Consider the following 24,001-nt stretch of genomic DNA (forward strand, 5'->3'; position numbering starts at 1 on the left):
CGTATGGCACCATGCATTACTATTTACTTACCTGTTTTTGCCGCTTTATCTTGTTCTTGTCAATGCCTATGTCCCTTGATTTTGTTCTTCTCTTCCTCTCTTCGTCGTCGTCTTCTTCTTTTTTTCTCCTTTCTCTTGGTTCTGTTGTGGCTACAATTTCATTTGTGCGGTTGGCATCGGCTAGTCTACTTGAGGCTGCTGGATCTGCTTGCTCTAGTGTCTGCAGGGTCGCGTTGTCTGTCAGGTACCTTGTGCAAACTATGTCCTGAAATTGTCTGAGTTGTTCTAATGAATCCATCAGGGCAATTGTTTGTTGCACGACTAGGTTCTTGTTTTTTTCATCCAATATCTCTTCCTTTTCGTTGCATTGGTGTTCAGCCCTGGTGGTTACTGCGGGTATCTGTTCTGCTTCATGGAGTACTTTTTCCAACAATTTGTTTATCCTTTGGAATCTTTCTTCTGCTCCTGTGTTGATGCTTTTGTTTGGTTCCCTGCTTCGACTGGTGCCAACACGTGGTTCGCGCCGGCATTTGGGTGGAGGTGGTAGCAGTTTGGTCGTGTTCTGGTGTTGTTGTTGTTTGCGATGTTCTACTGCTATCTGGTGAATTGAAGACGAAGTTGATGCTGTGTTGGCATAGAAGATCCTCTCAGCTATTCCTTTCCATGTCTGCATCGTTTTGGTGTAATGTAATTGATTAGAATGGAAACTGTTTTCAAAAAGGGAAGGACTGATTTATGTACAATATAGCTATACCTGTATTTTGCCAAATTCATAGTCATCTGGTCGTGCTTTTCTGTCCCTTTTCATGTCTGCTCTAGCTATTTTCGCTAGGTCACTCTCTTTGAGATGGTTTGCTCATGGTAATGAGGTCTTGTCCATTGTCTTTGCAATCTTCCGCATTTCTTTTGTGTCGGTTGGCAGCAGCAGGGAGTCGAGGTACATGATTACTGGCCCCTGTGCCAAACCATTGACATGCTTTTTGTTCTTTTCTTCCTGAGGCAAATTTCTGTGTTTCTGCCATGTCTTGGCTCCTTCCTTAATACATTCGACGATTACCTCGCAGAAATCCATCTTTGCCATCTCTGGATAGTCCATGTCCTCTACCATTATAGCTTGTCGGGCGAAGATAGCGGCGCTTGACCCACAGACAACATTGTGGAAAAAAATAAGAAAAATATTTTAACTGATTTCCTGTTTGACTGTTCGTCATCTAGTTCCACCAATATTTTTAGCTCCCTGAACAGTTCTTTTGGCTTGAAATTTGTAAGTTTGAAGCCAAGGTCTGACATCAGTTCTTTCATTGAAGTTGGGCTCTTCGCTAGCCTTGGTGCTGACTTTTCCGTGCCGTTTGGGTATCCAAACACCTTGTGTATAGCTTCCTTGGTAATCTTGATTTTCTTGTCTTCGGTACCATCACCGAAGGTGATTGTCATGCTTTCTGTGTCCAGGTTGTCGTAGATGTGTACTGCAAGTGGTCTGCAGATGGAGCCCGTTATTTTGCAGTTCTCTATACTGCCAAATCCTGCCGTCCTAATATCTTGCGTGTGACGGTCTTTAAGTAAATTCCATGGTTTCTTGACATGAGCGAATGCTGCCCCTGCCTTGATTTGGCATTTCTCTTCGTTTGTTTCTTGCTGTTCTTCGTCAACTGTTGGTGCTGCCAGTTCTTTCCGCTTGTCTTTCTCCTCTTTCTGTCCTTCTGTCCTGATTTGTTCTGTTTCAGAAGACAAAAAGAAAGGGTTTCGTTAGAAAGGAACGTTAGATCCTGAGTGCTGAATAGTGGTATTCAAAATTAGTACATAAGTGTGTTTTTACATCGTCGTCATGTTCTGCGTCGCTGTCATGCTCTTCGGCATCATCGCCGTATGTAGGAATGAAATCTGCATCATGTTCCCTGTCATCGTCGTCATCATTGGTATCTGAACCTTTGCTGTTGGTATCGTCTTGTTCTTTTTCTACCCTTTGTCGTTTGTTTTTCTTCTTGCGTTCACCTTGTTTCTTCGTGGCGGTTGGTGCTGTTGGCGGGAGTACCATTAGAGGTAATGGGTGATGCTGCAATGTACTAGTGTCGATGATGTTTTCAACATTGTCCTTTTGCTTTTGCCTTTTTGCTCCAGGAGTAAAAACAGTGCTTGTATCTGATTTCCTCTTTTTTTTGCTTGTTGCTAGATGTTTATTCCTGTTGAGCCTGGTGTAAGTTATCATTTCTTCCGCAGGTGGTTTGTTCCTCATGTTTTGTTCTGTGTCCTTTTCTGATGAATGAGGAGACATGCTGCCTGTTTCTGCGCTTTGAATATCACCGTCTTCGTGTCCTGTATAATGACCAGGTAACAAAAAAGGATGTTCTTTTTGTCCGAAAATAGTTGATACACATTTAAAATATATATCTTCCATGATTATGCATAAGGAATGTGAAACTCCCAAAGGGGATTTTTAGTTTTATTTTCTTGGGTTAAGATAGGTTATTACTATTGTTACCGATTGAGCTAATCAGGGGATGGAAGAAAATATTAATTATGGTTATGAGTGCAGCTGGGGTAGTGAAGTTAGGGTGAAGCATTTTCTGAGACAAAAATGCACTCTGCAGGTGATATTTCATAATTGGAGGAATATCATCAATGATAGTTCAAGATTTATTGGGTAAGTTAAACTGTTTTTGAATTAAAAATAAGATAGTGTGGGAACATTTTTAATGTTTTCTATAAAGAAATATATAAAAAGTGGCAGGTAGTTTTATTTGTAGACATAGTTAAGTTATTGTTGTCAAGGATAGCAGTTAAGTTATTAATATCTCAAAATATTTTTTTGTAGATGGACAGTGGAGACTTTTTGCTCAAACCTTTGACAGGAGCTTGCTGGATTGCATGCTCTTCAGCAGGGTCTTCGTCAGTATTTTGCGGCGTTTTAGCTTCTTCATGAGGATTTGTCATTGCTGCATAAAAAATGGGCAGGTGTTAGAAGCAGAGTCGAGTGTCACAGGAAAAAAACCTGCGTGGTGTGAAAACAAATTTGCATGGATAGAGAGGCACGGGTTGTTTTGCCCTAGAAGCACAGGGTACACCTATTCTTTGTTCACGGTATTTCACACCAGAGGCACTTAATTTGAAAAACGGTTACATTGACGGGACAGGGGATGTAGAAAATCTCGTACGGTTATCAGTTTTGGCATCTCGGGATGCTTGCGGGGTTTGGATCTATCGACGTATTCTAGTTACTGATGTTTCAGGTTTTTTTACCTTTGAGCACAAATCGTATGGCGAAAATCCCAGGGCGGAGAGCAGTAGCATTTCTATTAAATCTCATCTCTGTGCTAGTTCAATTTGTTAGGCAAATTGATTTAGGTTATTAGAAAACTCCTTGGTAGCGGTGGCTAGGGTTGCTGTTCCTGGAAGTGGAAAAATCAATACGATCTAGCCAGTGGAATGGAGTGGGATAGAATGATAATTACCTTCAATTACTTGCGCGGTGTTCTTCCCTTCCATCGGCTTATTGTGTCGTTGCTCCTTTTTTGTTGCGATTTCCGCCGCCGCTGTTGAAGTCCTTGCCGTCGGTCGCTTCAGCCGGCGGGGTTATTGGTGTTGTCGCGGGCAGAGTGTGGCTGTTTGTATGTCGGATTTGAGTGTGGTTGGCGAACGCGGTTGCGGTTGTCCGGTGACGCGAACTCGATTTCGAGTTTGTGTGCAGAAGGAAGGAGGAGAGCGTGCGGGAGTGATGAAGGTTTCGAGATTTACTTTGCGAAAGGGGAAGCAAGCTAGTAGAAGAGGGAGGGAGAGATGGAAACCATCGAACCGTCTTTAATCTTCAACCGTCCGTTTGGGCATCAAGATTCGTTATGCTTGGCTTGGGTTTTTTTGTGTGCTACAATATTTTTTTTAGTGTTGAGACTGTTAGTGCTGAAGTGGAGCCTCTCTACAGGCATGTGGATGCAGGCACACGAGGCACATAAGTGCAGGTTCTACAGGCACGTGGATGTAGGCACAGGAGGCACGGAAGTGCAGGTTCTACAGGCACTTCCAGAGGGAAGCACAGGAGGCAGGGAAGTGTGGGTTCTACAGGCAGTTATAGAACCACGTGACAGGCCAGTGTCGCGTGAGGCACGTGGATGTAAGAACCGGAGGCACGGAAATGCAGCTAACACAGGCACGGACATGCTGCTTCTCGAGGCACGGGTATCAACCCTGTGGATGTAGTACAAGAGTGCGGTGGCAGAGGCATGTGTTACAATGCTCGGTTAAAGAGGCATGGTTGTGAAGTTTCAGGAGCGACGCGGGCGTGGCAGTGGGACCATGTAAGAGTCACGGCGCATGTTTCGTTAGGCGCATGAGGCACGTTGGTTCAGGCACGGAAGGCAGAAAAGGTGAATCCAAAACAGGCACGTACGTGTGTTTTCTCAAGGCACGTACGTGTGGCGGCAGAGGCATGGGTCCGACTACTCGGTTACAGAACCACGTTGGTGAAGTCACGTGGGTGTGGCATTACGGGGCACGTAAGAGTCTGGGCGAGTGACACGTGAGGCACGTGGGTGCATGTACGTGTAGGCACAGAAATGAAGGCATCATGTTTGCGAAGTCACGTGGTAGTGCTGAAGTGGAGCCTTTCTACAGGCATGTGGATGCAGGCACACGAGGCACGGAAGTGCAGGTTCTACAGGCACGTTGACGCAGGCACAGGAGGCTAGTGTCGTGTGAGGCGCGTGGATGTAAGCAGCGGATGCACGGAAATGAAGCCAACGCGGGCACGGACTTGCTGCTTCTCGAGGCACGGATATCAACCCTGTGGATGTAGTACAAGAGTGCGTTGGGAGAGGCATGTGTTAGAATGCTCGGTTAAAGAGGCATGGTTGTGAAGTCTCGGGAGCGACAAAGGCACGTTGGTTCAGGTATGGAAGGCAGAAAAGGTGAATCCAAAATAGGCACGTATGTGTGTTTTCTCAAGTCATGGGTGTGCACTCTCTGGATGCACAAACGTATGGCGGCAGAGGCATGGGTCCGACTACTCGGTTACAGAATCACGTTCGCGCGAAGTCACGTGGGTGTGGCATTACGGGGCACGTAAGAGTCTGGGCGAGTGACACGTGAGGCACGTGGATGCATGTACGTGTAGGCACAGAAATGAAGGCATCATGTTTGCAAAGTCACGTGGTAGTGCTGAAGTGGAGCCTTTCTACAGGCATGTGGATGCAGGCACACGAGGCACGGAAGTGCAGGTTCTACAGGCACATTGACGCAGGCACAGGAGGCCAGTGTCGTGTGAGGCACGTCGATGTAAGCAGCGGATGCACGGAAATGAAGCCAACGCAGGCACGGACTTGCTGCTTCTCGAGGCACGGATATCAACCCTGTGGATGTAGTACAAGAGTGCGTTGGGAGAGGCATGTGTTAGAATGCTCGGTTAAAGAGGCATGGTTGTGAAGTCTCGGGAGCGACAAAGGCATGTTGGTTCAGGCATGGAAGGTAGAAAAGGTGAATCCAAAACAGGCACGTACGTGTGTTTTCTCAAGTCACGGGTGTGCACTCTCTGGATGCACAAACGTATGGCGGCAAAGGCATGGGTCCGACTACTCGGTTACAGAACCACGTTCGCGCGAAGTCACGTGGGTGTGGCATTACGGGGCACGTAAGAGTCTGGGCGAGTGACACGTGAGGCACGTGGGTGCATGTACGTGTAGGCACAGAAATGAAGGCATCATGTTTGCGAAGTCACGTGGTAGTGCTGAAGTGGAGCCTTTCTACAGGCATGTGGATGCAGGCACACGAGGCACGGAAGTGCAGGTTCTACATGCACGTTGACGTAGGCACAGGAGGCCAGTGTCGTGTGAGGCGCGTGGATGTAAGCAGCGGAGGCACGGAAATGAAGCCAACACAGGCATGGACATGCTGCTTCTCGAGGCACAGATATCAACCCTGTGGATGTAGTACAAGAGTGCGTTGGGAGAGGCATGTGTTAGAATGCTCGATTAAAGAGGCATGGTTGTGAAGTCTCGGGAGTGACAAAGGCACGTTGGTTCAGGCATGTAAGGCAGAAAAGGTGAATCCACAACAGGCACGCACGTGTGTTTTCTCAAGTCACGGGTGTGCACTCTCTGGATGCACAAACGTGTGGCGGCAGAGGCATGGGTCCGACTACTCGGTTACAGAACCACGTTCGTGAAGTCACGTGGGTGTGACATTACGGGGCACGTAAGAGTCTGGGCGAGTGACACATGAGGCACGTGGGTGCATGTACGTTTAGGCACGGAAATGAAGGTAGCACGTTTGCGAAGTCACGTGGTAGTGCTGAAGTGGAGCCTCTCTTCAGGCATGTGGATGCAGGCACACGAGGCACGGAAGTGCAGGTTCTACAGGCATGTGGATGTAAGCATAGGAGGCACGGAAATGAAGCCAGCACAGGCACAAACATGCTGCTTCTCGAGGCACGGGTATCAACCCTGTGGATGTAGTACAAGAGTGCGTTGGGAGAGGCATGTGTTAGAATGCTCGGTTAAAGAGGCATGGCTGTGAAGTCTCGGGAGTGACGCGGGCGTGGCAATGGGACCATGTAAGAGTCACGACGCATGTTTCGTTAGGCACGTGAGGCACGTTGGTTCAGTCACGGAAGGAAGAAAAGGTGAATCCACAACAGGCACGTACGTGTGTTTTCTCAAGTCACGGGTGTGCACTCTATGGATGCACAAAAGTGTGTCGGCAGAGGCATGGGTCCGACTAATCGGTTAGAGAACCACTGTTGTGAAGTGACGTGGGTGTGGCACGACGGGCCCCGTAGGAGTCACGACAAGTGCCATGCGAGGCACGTTGATGTACGCACATTGAGGCAGGGCTTTGAATTTACAGGAGGCACGGATTCTGGTACAGGAGGCACTGAAGTAAAAACACTGCTGTGACGGACACGAGGCACTTAACTTGAAAATAGTTACAATCAAGGGACAACGGGCAGAGAAAATCTGGTGTAATTACCAAGTTTGAGCTCTCAGTATGCTCGCAGTATTTCAATCGTTTGAGGTATTATAGTTAGTGATGTGGCAGGTGTAGTACTTTTAAGCACATATCGTGTGGTGAAAATTCCGTAGCGGGGAGCAGTAGCATTTCTATTAAATGTTGTGTGTACGATACTTCAATTTTTTAGACAAGTTGATTTGGGATAGTGCAAAACTCGGCTTTTTGTGGTGGCTAGGGTTGTTGTCCCTGGAAATGGAATGCAATGGGATAGATTGTTATTTACATTCTATTGCTTGTGTTCGGCTTCTCGCTTCCATCGGTCTATTCTGTCTGTTCGTTTTTTTGTTGTGATCTCCGGCGGCGGTGTTGAAGTCCTTGCTTCGTCGCCGTCGGGTGGGTACTTTGTGTTGTTGGGTGCACCGTTTGACGGTGTGTATCTCGAAGTGGGAGGGTGGTTGGCGAAGCGTGGTGGCGGTTGTTTTGCGAGGGGAACTCTACTTGGAATTTGGGCCCGTGTACTGAACCTAGGAGGAGACCTTGTGTGAGTGTGGAATGTTTCGAGATTTTGCTGTGGAAGAGAGGAAGGAACAGAGTAGTGGAGGTGGGACAAATGGAAATGATGGAACCGTCTGTAATCTTCGACGGTCTGATTTTAGTATCAAGATTCGTGTCGCCTGGCTTTTTTTGGCTATAGCATCTTAATAGACGTGTGAGGCACAGAACACCAGGCTCTACAGGCACCGACGTTGGAATTTTAGAGGCACTGGTATCAACTCTGTGGATGCACAAATGTGTGGTGGCAGGGGCATGCATCTGAAGACTTACTCAGAGAGTCACGGTTGTGAAGTCTTTAGAGTTACGAGCGTGTGTCGCCACGGGCACGTGAGAGTGATGCGTCGGGAAGTTTGGTAGTAGAGACATTTGTGTGAATAGTACTCAGAGAGTATCGGTTGTGGGTCCACATGTGTGAAGTCTGTGCAGCATTGGTCGTGTGGTAGTAGCGGTGTGCGTCGGGAAAGGTGCGAGCAATAACATTTGTTACGTGCTTAATCGGACGATTTGACGGTTGCTTTTTCCCGGCAACCGCGAGCACTGCCACTCGGTGGTTGCCTCGACACACAGCAATGATGAGCGCATGTCTTCCGCCCTCACTACCACGACGAGGCCGCCTCCAACCGCCTCCTCCACGACCCAGACCTTGGCACAAAAGGGTAACTGCGCTTCCATAGCCGCTCAATTCCGAAAACACTGTTGCCGTTCCATCTCAACTAGCATCTCCTCACAATCTCTCTGTCAAGGTGGCCATCGCTGGAGGAGCGTAATGGCGGAGGAACCATCTGCCAAGCGTCCCCGTGGTGAGACGTCCGACCAGAGCACGGAGGTCGACGACGTTCAGGTCCCCAGTCAGAAGCACGACTACAAAGTGCACCTCAGGGAGGTTGACATCCACGGCAAGGAAAAGTTGGATGTCGTATGCACCAGCAATCCTGAGGAAGCCGACAAGATGATCAGCAGGATCCTGAAGAGGGTCTGCGGCTTGTACCCTCAGTACATCGGCGTTGATGTTGAGTATACCAGGGAGGACGAACCTCCGCAGAGGGAAGCGGTTCTACAGTTATGCGTGGAGGAACTCTGTTTGGTATATCACATCACCGCGGAAACAAAATGGTGAACCATCCTACCGTTTCAACCTCTCCATGCTTCTGTTTAATTAGCTTTTCACCCTGAAATTTGATTAAATTGGTTTATTGACTTGATGTATGAGTGAAGTTTCTGAAGTAGATGCAACATAATAGATTTTGAACTTGACTCACCAGATCAGTTTATGTATTTGATGCACTAGATTATTTTATGGATTTGATGTACGAGATTATTTTCTGAACTTGATGTTCTAGCGTACTTTCTGTTCTAGTGTATTTTCTATATTTCATGTTCTAGTGTAGTTCAGTTTCTTGAATTGATGTGTTAACGTCGCTAAGAAGTAGATAGGTAATTGATTCAAGTGTAAATACCAAAAATAAAAATAACATGTTGTGCTTGTATTTTATTTCTGAACTTTGCATAGCAGTTTCTGAAATTTTTTCGTCCATGAATTATACGTACTATATAAGCATGTACTTGATCGATACTTGATGGATCCACCTTAAATGTGTCATCCCCCTGCAGGCCCAAGAGTCTGCGCCCGTTCCTGAAGGAGGACAGGTTCTACACCTTTGCCGGCTTCAGTATTGAAGGTGACAAAGAGATGTTGCGAAGTTCTGGTTTGGAGATCAACCCCGACAAGTTCATCGACATCCAGCGCAAATGGAGAGTTCCTTTCAAGGGAAGAAAGAGGTACCACTCTCTGGCTGATGTTGCAGGGAGCGTGATCCACCCATTCTACAAACAGATGAAGGATAAGATTGATAGGGTTGAAGACCATAAACCGTGGGGGATCAGCCCACTGCCCAATTACCTCATTGAGTATGCAGCGATAGATGTGTACGCCACCTACGAGTCGTGGAAGAGAATTGAAAACATCAGAGAAGGTCTGGAGAGTGCAAAAGAGGCAGAGAAGAATTATGACGATCCTTACTATGGATACTAGTGATGACGAAAACATAGAAAACTGGTCGTGGAGTTGCTTGTGTTTATGCTTGTCGTTTCTATTGTATCAGGTTCGTAGTTTACTTCTGTTAGAACGAAGCAGTTTCTAATGTCATCTGTATCAGGTTAAACAAGTTTCCTTATGTCAAGTTGTAGTTTGTTTATGTGATTGAGCAAGTTATTTAGCTTGCTAAGTACTATGTTTATTCAGCAATCATGTGATTTTGAAGTAGTAATGTTGCTTTTTACTCTAAAAACAACAAAATGCAAAGCAGTCTTTTTGCGCTCAGTACAGTTTAGTTGTGCACACAAGCGCGGTTTCTTGAGGAGTGGCAGGAGTGGTATGGGTCGGAATACGCAGTTAGAGAGGCACAGGTTTGCAGTCTCTAGAGTCACCGGCGTGTGTTACTACAGGGGCCGGAGGCACGTGGACGGAGTAGCAGAGTTGAGCTCCGAATACATAGTTACAGGGTCACGGTTTGGAAGTGTGCAGAGTCAAGGTTGTGCGACATCATGGGGCATGTAAGAGTCATGGCAAGTGTCATGTGAGAGAGGCACCTGGATCCAGGTACGCAAGGCACGGGATTGCGACTTCTCGATGCACGGGTATCAACGTTGTGGGTGCACAATAGTGTGGTCTCAGAGGCATGTGTTGGAATGCTCGGTTAGAGATGCACTGTTGTGACGTTTGTGAAGAGACATGGGCTTGGTACCGTGACCATGTAAGAGTCGCGGGGCATGACACGTTAGGCATGTGGATGCAGTTACGGAAGGCACGGAGGTGAAGACCCAAGAGGCACGGAAGTGGGGGTTTTGTTGTTGCGAACAGCTACCAATCCTGTGGATGTTCAAAAGTTTGATACCAGAGGCATGCTTCCGAATACGCAGTTAGGGAGTCACGGTTGTGAAGCCTCTAGAGAGTCACGCGTGTCTGGCATCACGGGCATGGAGTGGTGTGGGGCTTTGAGAGGCATCACTGGCCCTTAACCCTGTGGATGCATGGTGGTGTGGTCGGAGAGGCTTGCTTGCTAATACTGAGGTAGGAAGGCACCATTATGGATGCACAGGTGTGAGGTCTCTAACGGCGCGAGTGGGTGGCACCACATGCATTTGTTTGAATACTCATTTAGAGAGTCATGTTTGTACTCACGCCAGACTCATGCTGTAGGTTGGTGGCATTCGGCAGCACACGGTTTCAGAAAGGGGGAATGTTTGTGAGACATCAAAGTCACCGGCGGTCACGCGTGAGTAGTATGTAGAGTCACGGCGTGTCGACGTGACGCACGTATGTCTGGGGACGGACTTGGGGCTTTATGGGGCATGGTCATCAACCGCCTGGATTGATAGTTGTGAAGTGTCTAGGGGCACCGGCTTGTGTTTGAATGCTTGGTTACTGAAGAATCAAGGAACTATATCAATAAAAATAGTCTATTGCTTCATTATTACAGTATGATGTGCGGTTAAACCGTCTTCTGATGTTTCGATGGAGCTAGGCTCGTTCGCTTATCAACAACTTTTGATTCCGTGATGTCGTCGTAGATCTTTCTAATCTCATCGCCCATTTCGCTTGATTCGATTGTATTCTGATCGCTAAATAGTAGCTTGCACAGTTGTTGTGCTTTCCCTTGTTCCGTGCCATCCTATAAAAAGTTCAGTGAAAAAAAGGAGAAAAACCACATCAGTATTAGGTCATGCAGTTGTATGATATCTAGCAGATTTATTGCGAGTTTTAAGCGAAAACTTATGTCAAAATTATCTATCTCTTCACCGAAGTGGTTGCCATCAAAGAGATGCGCGAACCTTAGAATAGCAAACGGGGTTTCACCTTTGTTCACCTTTGGAACGCCCTGTAAAAATTCAACATCCCATCTAGTCTTTTCCTTTTCGAATTTTTCACCCAGTAATATTTCCTATACTTCTTTAAACCTGGGAACCTGGGAATTGCATTTTGTTTTTGTTTTAGAGAGACATGTAGTGTAATTTGTAAAACTGAAAGATGGCGTTATTTACAATTCTTACCAGTTTGTCTTTATGGTTGTGGTATTTGTTATGCTGCTTTTCTTTGATGGCTTCGTTGTTTTCCATGTTAGCAATCTGCTTAATTAGTTTGCCATCATGCACATGTCGATCACGTTGATTTTTCAGGTATTCTTGCTTCTTCAATTCTTCAAGAGAGGTTTCTTCAGGTTCGATGATTTGAAGCTTCCTTCTATATCTGTCGAGCACCAATAGTGTGTATCGGTCTTCCTTTTCGAATGGCATGAATACCTGTGGCACAAAAGTTTTATTGTTAGAGGAGAGTTTAGAATATAGTATTCTGTTTGAAATGCTTATTTTTATTTTGTTGTATGGAAAACGCTATTACCATTTTTTGTTGTTTTGAGCTTCTCTTATTGACATTTCTTAAGGAACAAAGGAACCAGGACATCCTTTTCTCGTGTGAAATCATCTCTGAAGTCCTTCATAGATTTTCTTTTATCCTTTAAACCCAGAATGTGCTGCAGGCAACAAATAAAAAATGATAAAAACGAGTTAGAAAAAATAGATCGTTACCAAGAGATTAAACAATAGTTCGAAAAAGATGAGTTTATATGATCACTGTGATTTTTTTTTCAAAATTTATCTCTGCAAAGCTTGGGCCTAATAATAGTCTATGTCTTTTGTGTATAGTTTGGTTGCTGCTTTCCCATGCTTCTGCTAACTCATCGAGCACCTTCTTTTCCATTCCTTGACGTTTTTTCTTGTTTGCAGGCCCAAATATTTCCTTTAGCTTTGATCCAGTAAGAGTTGTGCTTTTGCTCTGTGGTTGATCTCTCGAGAATACTACTTTTCTGCTTACATACAGGGCAGTAGAAGAATTTTTTGTTGAGAAAGTCATTAACTAAGTAAGCTGATAAATAGGAATTTAAGGTTCTTTCCAGTTTCCTTTCTGATTTGTGTGATTGCTGCCTAACTTTAACTAATTTGAGGTGTAAAAGGAACCAAGTTACCTTTTGAATTCATCCTGCCATGTGTCACTCATGACTATGTTGTAGAGCTCGTTTGCCTTATCCACGTGTAGAAACGAATGCCGGTGTTGCGGGTATTTCTTGCTGCTCTCTAATTGATGCTGGTTTTTTTCGTCTCGCTCTGTCAAAGCAGATAAAAAATTATGGCTGTTGTTTCTAAAAGAAATATTTGAAGCTCTAGTAATGTTGACTGATGGTAAAAATGAAAATAGTTATATTACCTTTCATGGGTGAAAAAAGGTTTGTAGTCTCTGGTTTGTAATCTTTGAGTTTTCCAGGAAGTTGATGGTCCTTTATTTGGTTGGTTTTACCGAATATGAGTGTGTATACGTACTCCGGTTTCCATTCGGCATCGACCTTGCGGGGCTGCAGGCATGTCAAAATGTATGGTTTATAGTTACGTGTTGTTCACAATTGTTAATAAACTAATTACGATAATAAAGAAATCAAGTTATTTGATGTGTATGTAGTGGTAACTTACATGAAAATCCTCTCTGTCCTTGACCAGTTCTTTCCCATTATAGTATTTCGCAAATTGGGCCGTGAAGTGACTGCATTGTGTTCCTTCTTGCTTTGGTGTGCAGACCCTGTGAGGTCTTTCTGCTATCCTTTCCCAGTCTGGTTCGTTCTTGTGTTTTAGTCCGTGGTGCTTGTTCATCAACACGGACATCCTTCTCATCTGTTATTGCATTATGGTTTTGTTGTTTGGGTGCGGCATTGAGGAAAGTAAGAGTATCATACTATCATGAGGAAAAGAGGAAATCAATGTACAAAAAGTACATACCAATTCTTCTCGATGCACGTGGTGTTGACTCCAAGACAAATCAGTGTAGTTTACGTAGTTCAGTGAGTCAAGGATGTCGATGCTATCTCTGTACTTGTTCAGTACATAGAGCGTGTAGTGGTTGTTTGTGTGATGACGTATCATGATCTACATTGGGAGAGGAGATCATTGTTGATGTAAAAATTGAATTTCATTTTATCGTTGAAGCTCAAAGAGATAGGTCATGTGCTAAGTAATAATACTGAACTTACCATCTTCGAATGGAGGATGTCTTTACCTCCCACGAGGAGTTCAAATCCTTTTAGTACTTCGTCCTCGTTTAATTCTGATAGCTCTCTGTTATCATAATTGAGACCGAGCACCAGCTTCAAGAAAGAGAGTGTGTGGTTTTAGTTAAATATTCTATCGTAGTAATGGCGGTGGTGTTTTTGTGGGTGAGGTATGCATACATTTGCGAAACCTGCAGGGAGTACAGTTGTGTTGTCTGGGTTGAATTGTTCTTGTTCTTTCCATTCCTCCAGTAACGCGTTTAGCATGGAGCCCTCCATCTGTGTTTCTTCTTTTCCTGCTTGTTCCATGAAGGATTTTGCTGAAATGCAATCTTCTCGGTTTGAGCTTTTATATTTATATAGCACTTGTCTGCAAGGAGGGTTTGGAAGTAGGTGAGTGAATTGTTAGTTGGATGTTAGAGAATCTGTAGCTCTCTGTAATTGTTTCCATGGAACTAGGAGAATCTGCTTACCCTGCGCATTCTCTCTATCCTTGTCGGCTCATCAGATATCTATAGAGTTGTATGGCCTTTTCTCTGTAAATGAAATCTCCTGGAACAAGTGATGCAACCTTGACTTTCCCAGGTTCATTCTTGGTCGTTTGAATGGCCTCTTAATTGAGATTATGTTTGCTGAGCTGATCTCTGATGATTGAATCGTTGAGGGTTTTGGGGATCTTGTCTATACTCTTGCAAGATGCCTTGCCTTTTTCTTGTCGTGACCTAACTGCGCCTGCTCGTTAGGCTGCCTAGGTGTTGGTGATTCCTTTTGTGTGCTATTGTTTTTGATGCTCGGTTCTACTGATATTGCAGCATCACGTTTCCTCTGTTCAAGTATCTTTTCTGTTAAATCCTTCTCTTTCTGCTTCTTTTCTTCTTGTGCATGTTTCAGCTCAGGTGATGTTCCTGGTTTGTGATCTTCGTCAACAGGGTTCTTGTTCTGTTTGGAAAGCTCTTGTTGGCTAGTTGGTACGCTCTTTGTCATGTTATCACCTTCTAAAGTAGAGCCTGGTATGTCTTCTGTCTTTTTATTTGGGGGTGGTCTGTCTGGTTCTATCGGTGGATCTTTCCGTCCGTCTTCTTTTTGTAAATCAGTGTCTGGCTGCGCGTGTTGTTCCCTCTGTAAACCAGCATCTGTCTGGGCTTGTTCTTCCGTGAGTGCTTCTTCAGACGCTTTGGTGGTATCCTTGCTGCTCACATGATAATCTTCTTTCTCCTCATCGCTGCTTGTGTCATTAATGTCAATATCTTGTATCTCTTGAGCGCTCGTCCCAATGTGCTCGGGAGTTGGAGGAATCTCTTCTTGAATTATGTCACAATGTATTCGTTGCATTTCACTGTCTTCCATATCGACCTCAGAGTTCAGCATATCTGTTAAAATAAAAAATAAAAATATATTGGTGTGTCTCTGAAAATTATATAAGTAGAATTTTACTTTGTTGTCTTCAGAAAGAGAAACCATTGGTGTAGTTGATTAATGACAGTGCGGCCGTATCTCTGTATTGGCTGATTATTTGATAGAGAATTTTCTTCCTCAACTCCGGGACTTGTTCTTCTGTTAGGTACACTGTTTCTCCACCGTCGGTGTAGTGCTTTGTGTTCATGAACATATAGAACGCACAGTTGAGTCTGCAGGTAGAAGGATGATTGGTTATTGTCGTTGTCCAAAGATGGTTGGGTGAAGTTGTCCTAACGTCCTATGTTTTTTATGGATTGCATTAATAATTTAATTGTTACAGTGAGTAAGGAAAAGGAGAAAGGTTTGAGTTCTTACGTTGCTCCCTGAAGTGGCACCTGCATTTTGACCTTTTCGAAATGGTCAATACTACTTGGAGACAGCTGGAGCAATTTGCTTACTTGCTTCCATATCCTCTTTACTCTGCTTGTTACTGTGTTGAAGTAATCCATTGTGCCTTGATATTCATCTGGTAAAGAGTCAAGGAGTTCAAAGCGCTCTTTTTTCATGTTTATTGTAACAACGAAGTAGTGGCCCATAACTCCTTCTCGAACAGGCCCGCCTATGCAAACTGGTAGAAAGAACTGCAAAATGCAAAATAAATAAATAAGGGATCCTTCTTGGATTTAGTCATGATTTGTTGATCGTTAGACGGAATTGTAGTGCCGAGATTGTATTTCTTATCTGTAACATGAGATGTGCTTACTATGTCGAAATCTTGTAGTTGCTCTCTTTCTTCCAGATCAAGGAATCTTTTAAGCCTTTTAGGCATTGTATTGTCTCTGACATGTGCTTCATCTTTATTTTTGAACTCCAATGGATCTTCGTGGTTGGCCATGCGTATTGATGCCTGCTTTTTTGTCGCATGTGCGTAAAAGAGATTTGTAAATTCAATTGTACAGAAAGGTTGATTGATCGATAGAGTGATATTCATTGTTGAAACTTGAGGTTTACTTACGGTGTTGTATGTTGATAGAATCTTTCTCTTTGTGCCCCTGAATTGCTTTTTCAACATCTGTAGCATGACTGCCATGGTTTCGCTGCGCACTGTCTTTCCAGACTTGAAGCTTTCTGCCATGAGGCTCACCGTTACTGTTGACGTCTCTGTATTTATAAAAATCTCGTGCCTGCAACATATATATATACATATATATATATATTTATATATTTACAGGTATACATGTAAAATGTTTAAGGGAGAAAATCACTGGAAGAATATAATTCGTTGGTGGTAACATGAACTTACCATTTGTCCTTATTCGCTGTCATGACGTTGTTGTACAGGCGTTCGATCCCTTCATCTTTTGTGCCTTCTTCGATGGCCAGGTTTTGTATGATCAATGGCTCACGTTCTGTTTGAGTGCCGTCCTGGCTCACCGTCGTGTTTGTGGCGGCAACATCTTTTACAGCACAATGTTTCTTGTCTGATGGTGCGGCCTTTTTCTTGTTGTTGTCTGACTTTCTCTCTGGAATGTTTGCTGCATGGTCTTCCAATGCACCGTGGCCCTTTGCTTCTTTGCTTGTGTCTGCGTGCGTGTCTTGTTGAGGTTTCTGCGTTATCGTGCAAAAGCGTGGTTAAAAAATAATTAAATATGCTCGTTATTTTCATTGTAGTTTAGTGTCCGTTCCCTAAGAAAAATACTCAAATGTTTAGTGTGTCTTTGAATGTTTTTTTTGTAGCTTCACCTTTTCAGTCGTTTCCGCCGGTGCTGCCTCTTCGAGCTTTTCTTCTTTGAGTGGAGGTTTTTGGAGCTCCTCTGGATCTTTTTCGTTTTGTTCATCCGTGGTGTCGTTGTTTTTGTCTTGTGGCTGTTGAGACATAGAGGTAGGTAAATGAGATTGCATTTGTGTCTTTGTTCACTCAAATGTCTAATTTCCTTAAAAGCAGGTTATCTCACTTCACCTTTTCAGTCTTTTGCATCGACATTGGCATTCCTGTTATTTCTTGCTCGGACAGTGAAGGTTTTCTGGCTTGGTCTACAGCGGTTACGCTGTCCGTTGTTGGAAGAACATCTTCTGCTTGTTCCATTCCCTTGTGTAGTTGTGTTTGTTGGTCTTGAATATTGGTGCTCTCTTCTGTTTCTTGCATCTGTCGGAACGCAAAAAAGTAATTAAAATGTGTCTGTGTTTCTTTCTGGTGGGTGCATTTTTTTATATGCTATAGAAAGAGGTTTTGTAGCTTGACCTCTACATTCAATCTCTCTTTTGCCGTTCCTGTCACTTCTTCTCTGTCTTTTGGAGTTTTTGTACATTGTCGAGCGGTAGCAACACTTTCTATCGCTTCTTGAGGCACATCTTCTGCTTCATTTTTTCTTTCTTCTGTTCAATCAAAAAATGTAAATAAAGTTTGGACTTCATCTGTGCATGCATAAATTTTTTGTTTTAACGTTGTAGGAGCAGGTGCGTGTAGCTTTACCTCGTTGGTCTTCGATGCTGGTGGCATGTGTTCTCGGTTGTGTTTGTCACGTGAAGACTGCTCTTTGGTCGGCGTACTGGGTACCATTTTAGTCGCCATTTGCCCTTGTTTTTTGGTTTGTTCTGTTTGTACTCCTTGCTGTTCTTCGGCATGACCGTCCTCATTTGTTTCCTGCGTTTCATGAAAAAGGAAAAGCATGGTTCATTGCTTGTAATTCTTGTATTACTGTGACAGGTTGTGCTGGGCAGTACATTTCTTATAAATTTTGGAAAAATGGTTCTTGTTGAATTTTACCTTTGCGCCGGTGGTTGGGATATCCGTTTGTGCGTCCACTTTTTCTTTGCTTTGTATACCAGCCTTGGGTGTGTCACCAGGTGCAGTGTCTGAGGCTTTCTCCCCTGTATCGGTCATCTGAAATGCTCTTGTGCTGAAGAGCTCTTCTATATCAACTTTCTGTTTTGCATGGGCATCCTCTTCTCTTTGCTGTGCTTGTAATACCTGATAGATGAAACAATATGAGTTGACGGTATTTGGGCAAAGTGGGTTTGGAAGTTTTACCTCTTCTTTGTTGTTTTCTTCTTGTTTTTGTGCCGTGCTGTTAACGGTCAGTGCTAGATCAGCCCGTGCCTCGTTTGCGGGAGCGTTGATATGATACTTGTCCGGCTGAGTGTATATTTTGTTGCAGATTTGTCAGTTAACTCAAGACCGTTTCTAGTTTAGAGAGAAGAGACTTTTTAGAAAGAAGAGACTGATTTTTCATACTCACGTCTTTGCTGCCTCCGATCCTGTTCGTCTCTTGTACTGCTCCTGTTGACACTCTTGAGGGAGCATCATCTGTTGTTGGGTTGCTTGTTCTATTGCTTTCATCCTCTTGCTCGGTGTTCTTGACGACATGCTGCTGTTGGCCTTTATGTTTCGGTGGCGTTCTCTTGCCGTGTCCCTGACAAAATCGAAGACGGATTTTTTAAGTTCAAGTTTGAAAGCATCGCTTTCGAGTCACATAGATGATGTATTTGTTCTCATTTACTTGTTTCTCATCTTGATTCTCTGCTTCTACAGCTACTTTTCTACCTTGTTCTTGCTTTCCTTCGGCACTTGCTGTATTGGTTGATACGTGCTCCTTGCTTTGCTCTTTTTGCACCTTGTTATGTTCTTTTGTCTCCCTCTAGCTAATTCTCGAGGTCTGTGTTCTTGATTTTGTTATTCTTTTCTTCCTTTCATGTTTGTTTTGTTGGTCTTGTTCTTCCTTCTTCCTTTTTCTCCTCGCTCCTGGTTCTGCTGTGCCTGCGACTTCTTTCGTGTGGTTGCCATGTACAAGTGCAGCTGTGGCTCCTGCGTCTGCTCCATCCTGCAACTTCAGCGTCGTCTCTTCTGGTAAGCTCACTCTACAAACAATGTCCTGAAATTTTCTAAGTTGTTCGAGAGAATCAATCAAGGCCGTTGTTTGTTGCACCACTGAGTTCTTCATGTTTTCATCTATTCCTCCTCTTGTTCGCTGCATTGGTGTCCAGCCCTGGTCTTTATTCCCGGTATCTGTTTTGTTTCATCGAGTACTTGTTTCAACGTTTCTTCTATCATTCCGAATATTTCGTATGATCCTGTGCTGGTGCCTGTGACTGGTTCCTTGCTTCCACTCGTGCTGACATGTGCTTCGTCCTGGCGCTTGGTTGGAGGTGGTAGTAGCTTCGTCGTCTGCTGGTGCTCCTGTTGTTGTGCTGGTATCATCTGTATTGAATACGAAGGTGTTGCTGTGCTGGCATAGAAGATCCTCTCTGTTGTTCCTTTCCATGTCTGCATTGTTTCGGCAGAATGGAATTGGTTAGACTGGAAACCGTTTTTATAAGGGATAATGCATATATATTCAATAGGGCTATACCTTTATCTTGCCAAATTCATAGTCATCTGGTCGTGCTTTTCCGTCCCTTTTGATGTCTGCTCTAGCTATTTTCTTTAGGTCACTCTCTTTTAGTTGGTTTGCTCGCGGTAATGATGTCTTCTCCATTGTCTTTGCAATCTTGCGCATTTCTATTGTGTCGGTCGGCAGCAGCAGGGAGTCGAGGTACATTATTACTGGTCCCTGTGCTAAACCATTGAGATGCTTTTTATTCTTTTCTTCCTGAGGCAACAACCTGTGCTTCTGCCATATCTTGGCTCCTTCCTTAATACTTTCGACAATTACCTCGCAGAAATCCATCTTTGCCATTTCTGGATAGTCCAAGTCCTTGACCATAATGGCTTGTTTGCTGAAGGTAGGGGAGGTTGTTCCACAGACAACATTGTGGAAAAAAATAAGGAAAAATATTTTAACTGATTTCCTGTTTGATTGTTCGTCATCTACTTTCACCAATTTTTGTAGTTCTTTAAACAGATCGTCGTGATGGAAATCCATTTTCTTGAGGCCAAGTTCTGTGATCAGTTCTTTCATTGAAGTTGGGCTCTTCTCTGGCCTTGGTGCTGACTTTTCCGTGCCGTTTGGGTATCCAAACACCTTGTGTATAGCTTCCTTTGTAATCTTGATTTCTTTCAGCTGATCAGCATCACCGAATGTTATTGTCATGCTTTCTGTGTCCAGGTTGTCGTAGATGTGTGCTGCAAGTGGTTTGCAGATGGAGCGCTTTATTTGGCATTCCTCTATGCTTCCAAACCCGGCCGTCCTAACATCTTGCCGGTGACGTTCTTCTAGTAAGTTCCATGCTCTATTGACCTGATCAAATGCTGCTCCTGCCTTGATTTCGCATTTGTCCTTAGTTGTTGTTGCCTCATGTTCATCATCCGTTCTTGCTGCCAATTCTTTTCCACTTGTGTTTATCCTCTTTGTCCACTTCTGTCTTGGCTTTCCCTGTGTAGAAAAAGAGTGTTTTGTTATAGAGGATGGTTTGGTTTTCATGGGTGAAAAGCGGTAGGAAAAATCTGTAGAGAAAATGTGTTTTACATCATTGTTGCTGTCCTCTGCGGCGCCACCGTTGTCCCCTGCGGCGTCATTGCCCTCTGCACGAATGAGATCATCATCATGTTTTGTGCCATCGTCGTCGTCGGCAGCATCACGCTCTGACTCTTTGCTGGCATCATCCTCGTCTTCTTCCAACCGTTGTCTTTTGTTTTTCTTCTTGGTTTTAGTTAGTTCATTCTTGACCCCTGTAACTGCTGGCGGGAGCACCATTAGAGGTCTTGGCTGCTGCTGCTGCAAGGTAGCACTGTCGCTGATGAGTTGAGTTTTGTCCTTTATCTTTTGTCTTTTTGTTCTAGGAGGAACGGTAGTCTTGGTTTCTGATGGCCTCTCTTTTTGTAGCTCCCTGCTCGAAGTTGGTGCTGGCACTTGCTCGGGTGCTTCGTTGTCCATGTTCCGCTTCGTTCTTTTTTCTGACGGGTCAGGAGAGATGAGTGGTTTTTCTGGATATGCACTATTAAGTTCAGATAAAATCGTTTCAATATCTCCTCCTGCACATCCGTCACCTGCACGATGATTATGTAACAAAAGGATTACGTAGCAAAATCGAAATAAATGGGATATAGTTTTAAAACCATGTCTTCCACGACTGCACAAAAAGAATCTGAAACTTAATCTACATAGATTCATAAGATAGCCCTTTTCTTTCATTTCCTGAGCTAAAAAGGCGATCAATCCATCGTTTCCTTGTTATATCAAGTCTTCCTCCTAACTCTTGGTTTGGCCAATAAGTGATGGAAATTAGGGTCAGGTGAGAGCAGTATGGCTGCTGTCAAGTCCATATCAGTGAGGGGAAGTCTTTTTTTATAGGGAAAAAACACTACAAATGATATTCTGTAAATATAATTGTAAGGTTTAGAGGGTAAGATAAAATGTTCTCAAGTGAATAATGATACACATAGTGTGTGAAAAATTTCATCGAAGTGTAATTTCCCAAGATTGTGTGGACGTAAGTGGTTAACTTACTGTTGCTGCTACATAGTTTTTGTTATATGGTTTGTGTGAGCCTTTTATAGTACCTTGCTGCACGGCAGGCTGTTCTGCAGGTACCCTGTTTTCCTTATTACCATTCCTTGCTGCGTAAAAATGCCCAGGCTTTAGCAGCAGTAGAAGCAAAATTTAATTTCACAGCAAAAAGAGGATATGCATCCCGAGGACAAAAAAACGGCACTGCCGGAGAGGCACAGATTGTTTCATGCTATAAGCACACAGCTTGATCTATTATTGGAGCACGGATGTTGATATGAGAGAGGCACATAATTTGAAACAGATACAATCAACGGATATATAGAATCTCCTATAAATAGCAGGTTTTGAATTTAAGGATGCTCTCATGGTTTGAATCTAGAGCGGTGTCCTAGATAGTTCTGGCACGCACAATACGTTTTAGGCAAATATCTTGCGAGCAGATTTCTGTGGCGGATAGTGGTAGCATCCTGTTGCACGCGTGTCTACCTTATTTCAATTTTGCTAGAAAAGTCTAAACAGACTTTTTGGAAACGCGGTTTTGTGTGGCGGTTAGGGTTCATGTCCGTCAAAAAGGGGGAAAATCACTTTGATCGAACTGTGGTAATGGAATGTAATGGATTAATATTTTTTTACCTTCGATTGCTTGTGAGGGATTCGTCGCATCCATCGGCTGCTTTTTCTCCTTGCTCTCTGTTGGTACCTCCGCCGCGAGCAGGGGTCGTCGCCGTCAGTCGCCACCACCGCCGGGAGAGGTTTTTGATGCTTTCGCGGGCACCCACCGACTGTCTGTATCTCGAATTGGATGGCGGCTGGTGGGTGAGGCGAACGCGATTCGGATTTTTGGTTGGTCTGCTGGATTGGAGAATGCGGGCAGAAGGAGAGGGGAGGGTGTTCGAGAGACGGAAACTGGTGAAGTGTTCGAGATTTTCGGTGCGAAAGCAAAAGGAAGAAAGGAGTGGAGGGAGAGAGGGAAATGGTCCAACCATCGCGAATCTTCGACCGTCCGGTTTCACATCAAGATTGGTGTAACTTTATGTGGGCTTCGATGCGCTTGTTTTTTTCCTTGCTTGCTCAACTGCGTGAGCGTTTTTTTTATTTTAGTGTGGTGACATTGACGTGGGCATGGTTTGGTGTTACCCAGAGTCACATTCGTGCCTGCGCATGTTACAGACGTTTTCTATGACGTTCCACGATGAGGCGCATGGAAGTGAGGCCACCAGCGCTCACCCTCCTATGGAAATGGCGAAGCGTCTCGAATCTTCGACCGTCCGTTTCGACATCAAGATTGGTGAAACTTTCTGTGTACTTCCATGAGCTTGTTTTTTTGCTTGCCATCTTAACTGTTAGTCGGTGGGATGTTAGCATTTTTTGATTTTAATGTTTTTGTGTGATCCACAGGGGCATGGCTTGGCGTTACTCAGAGTTACGTTCATGGTTCTTTGTGTTCCAAACGATTCCGCTCGCCAGTTCATTTGGAGAGGCATGGACATGAACTCATGGGAAGCATGTTAACGCATTGGTCAGAGTCAAGTTACCACGGTTGTATGCTTTTGGTATTTCCAAATGATTCCGCTCGCTCGTTCTCTTGGAGAGGAATGGACGTGAAAACGGGGGAGGCAAGTATTGTTATTAGCCAGAGTCATGTTTGTCCACGCGTGTGTTACATGCATTTTCTCTGGTGAGTCACTGTGAGGTGCGTGGAAGTGAAGCCGAGTTGGCACTGTGTTGCCAATGCAACAGGCACACTCCTGACACTGTGTATGGAAATGTTTTCCTTGTCAACTCGTTCCTTTTTTGTGGAGAGTCGCGGTGGTGCGTTCCAGGGAGGCACTGTTTGTTATTAGAGAGAGTCACATTTCATGGTTCTTTGTGTTCCAAACGATTCCGCTCGCCAGTTCATTTGGAGAGGCATGGGCATGAACTCATGCGAAGCATGTTAACGCATTGGTCAGGGTCAAGTTACCACGGTTGTATGCTTTTGGTATTTCCAAATGATTCCGCTCGCTCGTTCTCTTGGAGAGGAATGGACGTGAAAACGGCGGGGGCAAGTATTGTTATTAGCCAGAGTCACGTTTGTCCATGCGTGTGTTACATGCATTTTCTCTGGCGACTCACTGTGAGGTGCGTGGAAGTGAAGCCGAGTTGGAACTGTGTTGCTAATGCAACAGGCACACTCCTGACGCTGTGTATTGAAATGTTTTCCTTGTCAACTCATTCCTTTTTTGTGGAGAGTCGCGGTGGTGCGTTTCAGGGAGGCACTGTTTGTTATTAGAGAGAGTCACGTTTCATGGTTCTTTGTGTTCCAAACGATTCCGCTCGCCAGTTCATTTGGAGAGGCATGGACATGAACTCATGGGAAGCATGTTAACGCATTGGTCAGAGTCAAGTTACCACGGTTGTATGCTTTTGGTATTTCCAAATGATTCCGCTCGCTCGTTCTCTTGGAGAGGAATGGACGTGAAAACGGCAGAGGCAAGTATTGTTATTAGCCACAGTCACGTCTGTCCACGCGTGTGTTACATGCATTTTCTCTGGCGAGTCACTGTGAGATGCATGGAAGTGAAGCCGAGTTGGCACTGTGTTGCTAATGCAACAGTCACACTACTGGCGCTGTGTATGGAAATGTTTTCC

The 24,001-nt window shown here is 44.4% G+C and overlaps 1 protein-coding gene across 1 annotated transcript; it reads left to right on the plus strand.

Moving 5' to 3' along the window:
- Positions 1–8,257: 8,257 nt before the first annotated feature.
- Positions 8,258–9,523, plus strand: LOC141041191 (uncharacterized). Its single transcript, XM_073507311.1, has 2 exons — positions 8,258–8,505; positions 9,103–9,523. Exons 1-2 carry the CDS (start codon positions 8,258–8,260, stop codon positions 9,521–9,523), a joined length of 669 nt encoding a protein of 222 aa, XP_073363412.1.
- The last annotated feature ends 14,478 nt before the right edge of the window (positions 9,524–24,001 follow it).

The sequence above is a fragment of the Aegilops tauschii genome, chromosome 2 (assembly GCF_002575655.3).
Source record: "Aegilops tauschii subsp. strangulata cultivar AL8/78 chromosome 2, Aet v6.0, whole genome shotgun sequence".
In the NCBI taxonomy this organism is placed as follows: domain Eukaryota; kingdom Viridiplantae; phylum Streptophyta; class Magnoliopsida; order Poales; family Poaceae; genus Aegilops; species Aegilops tauschii.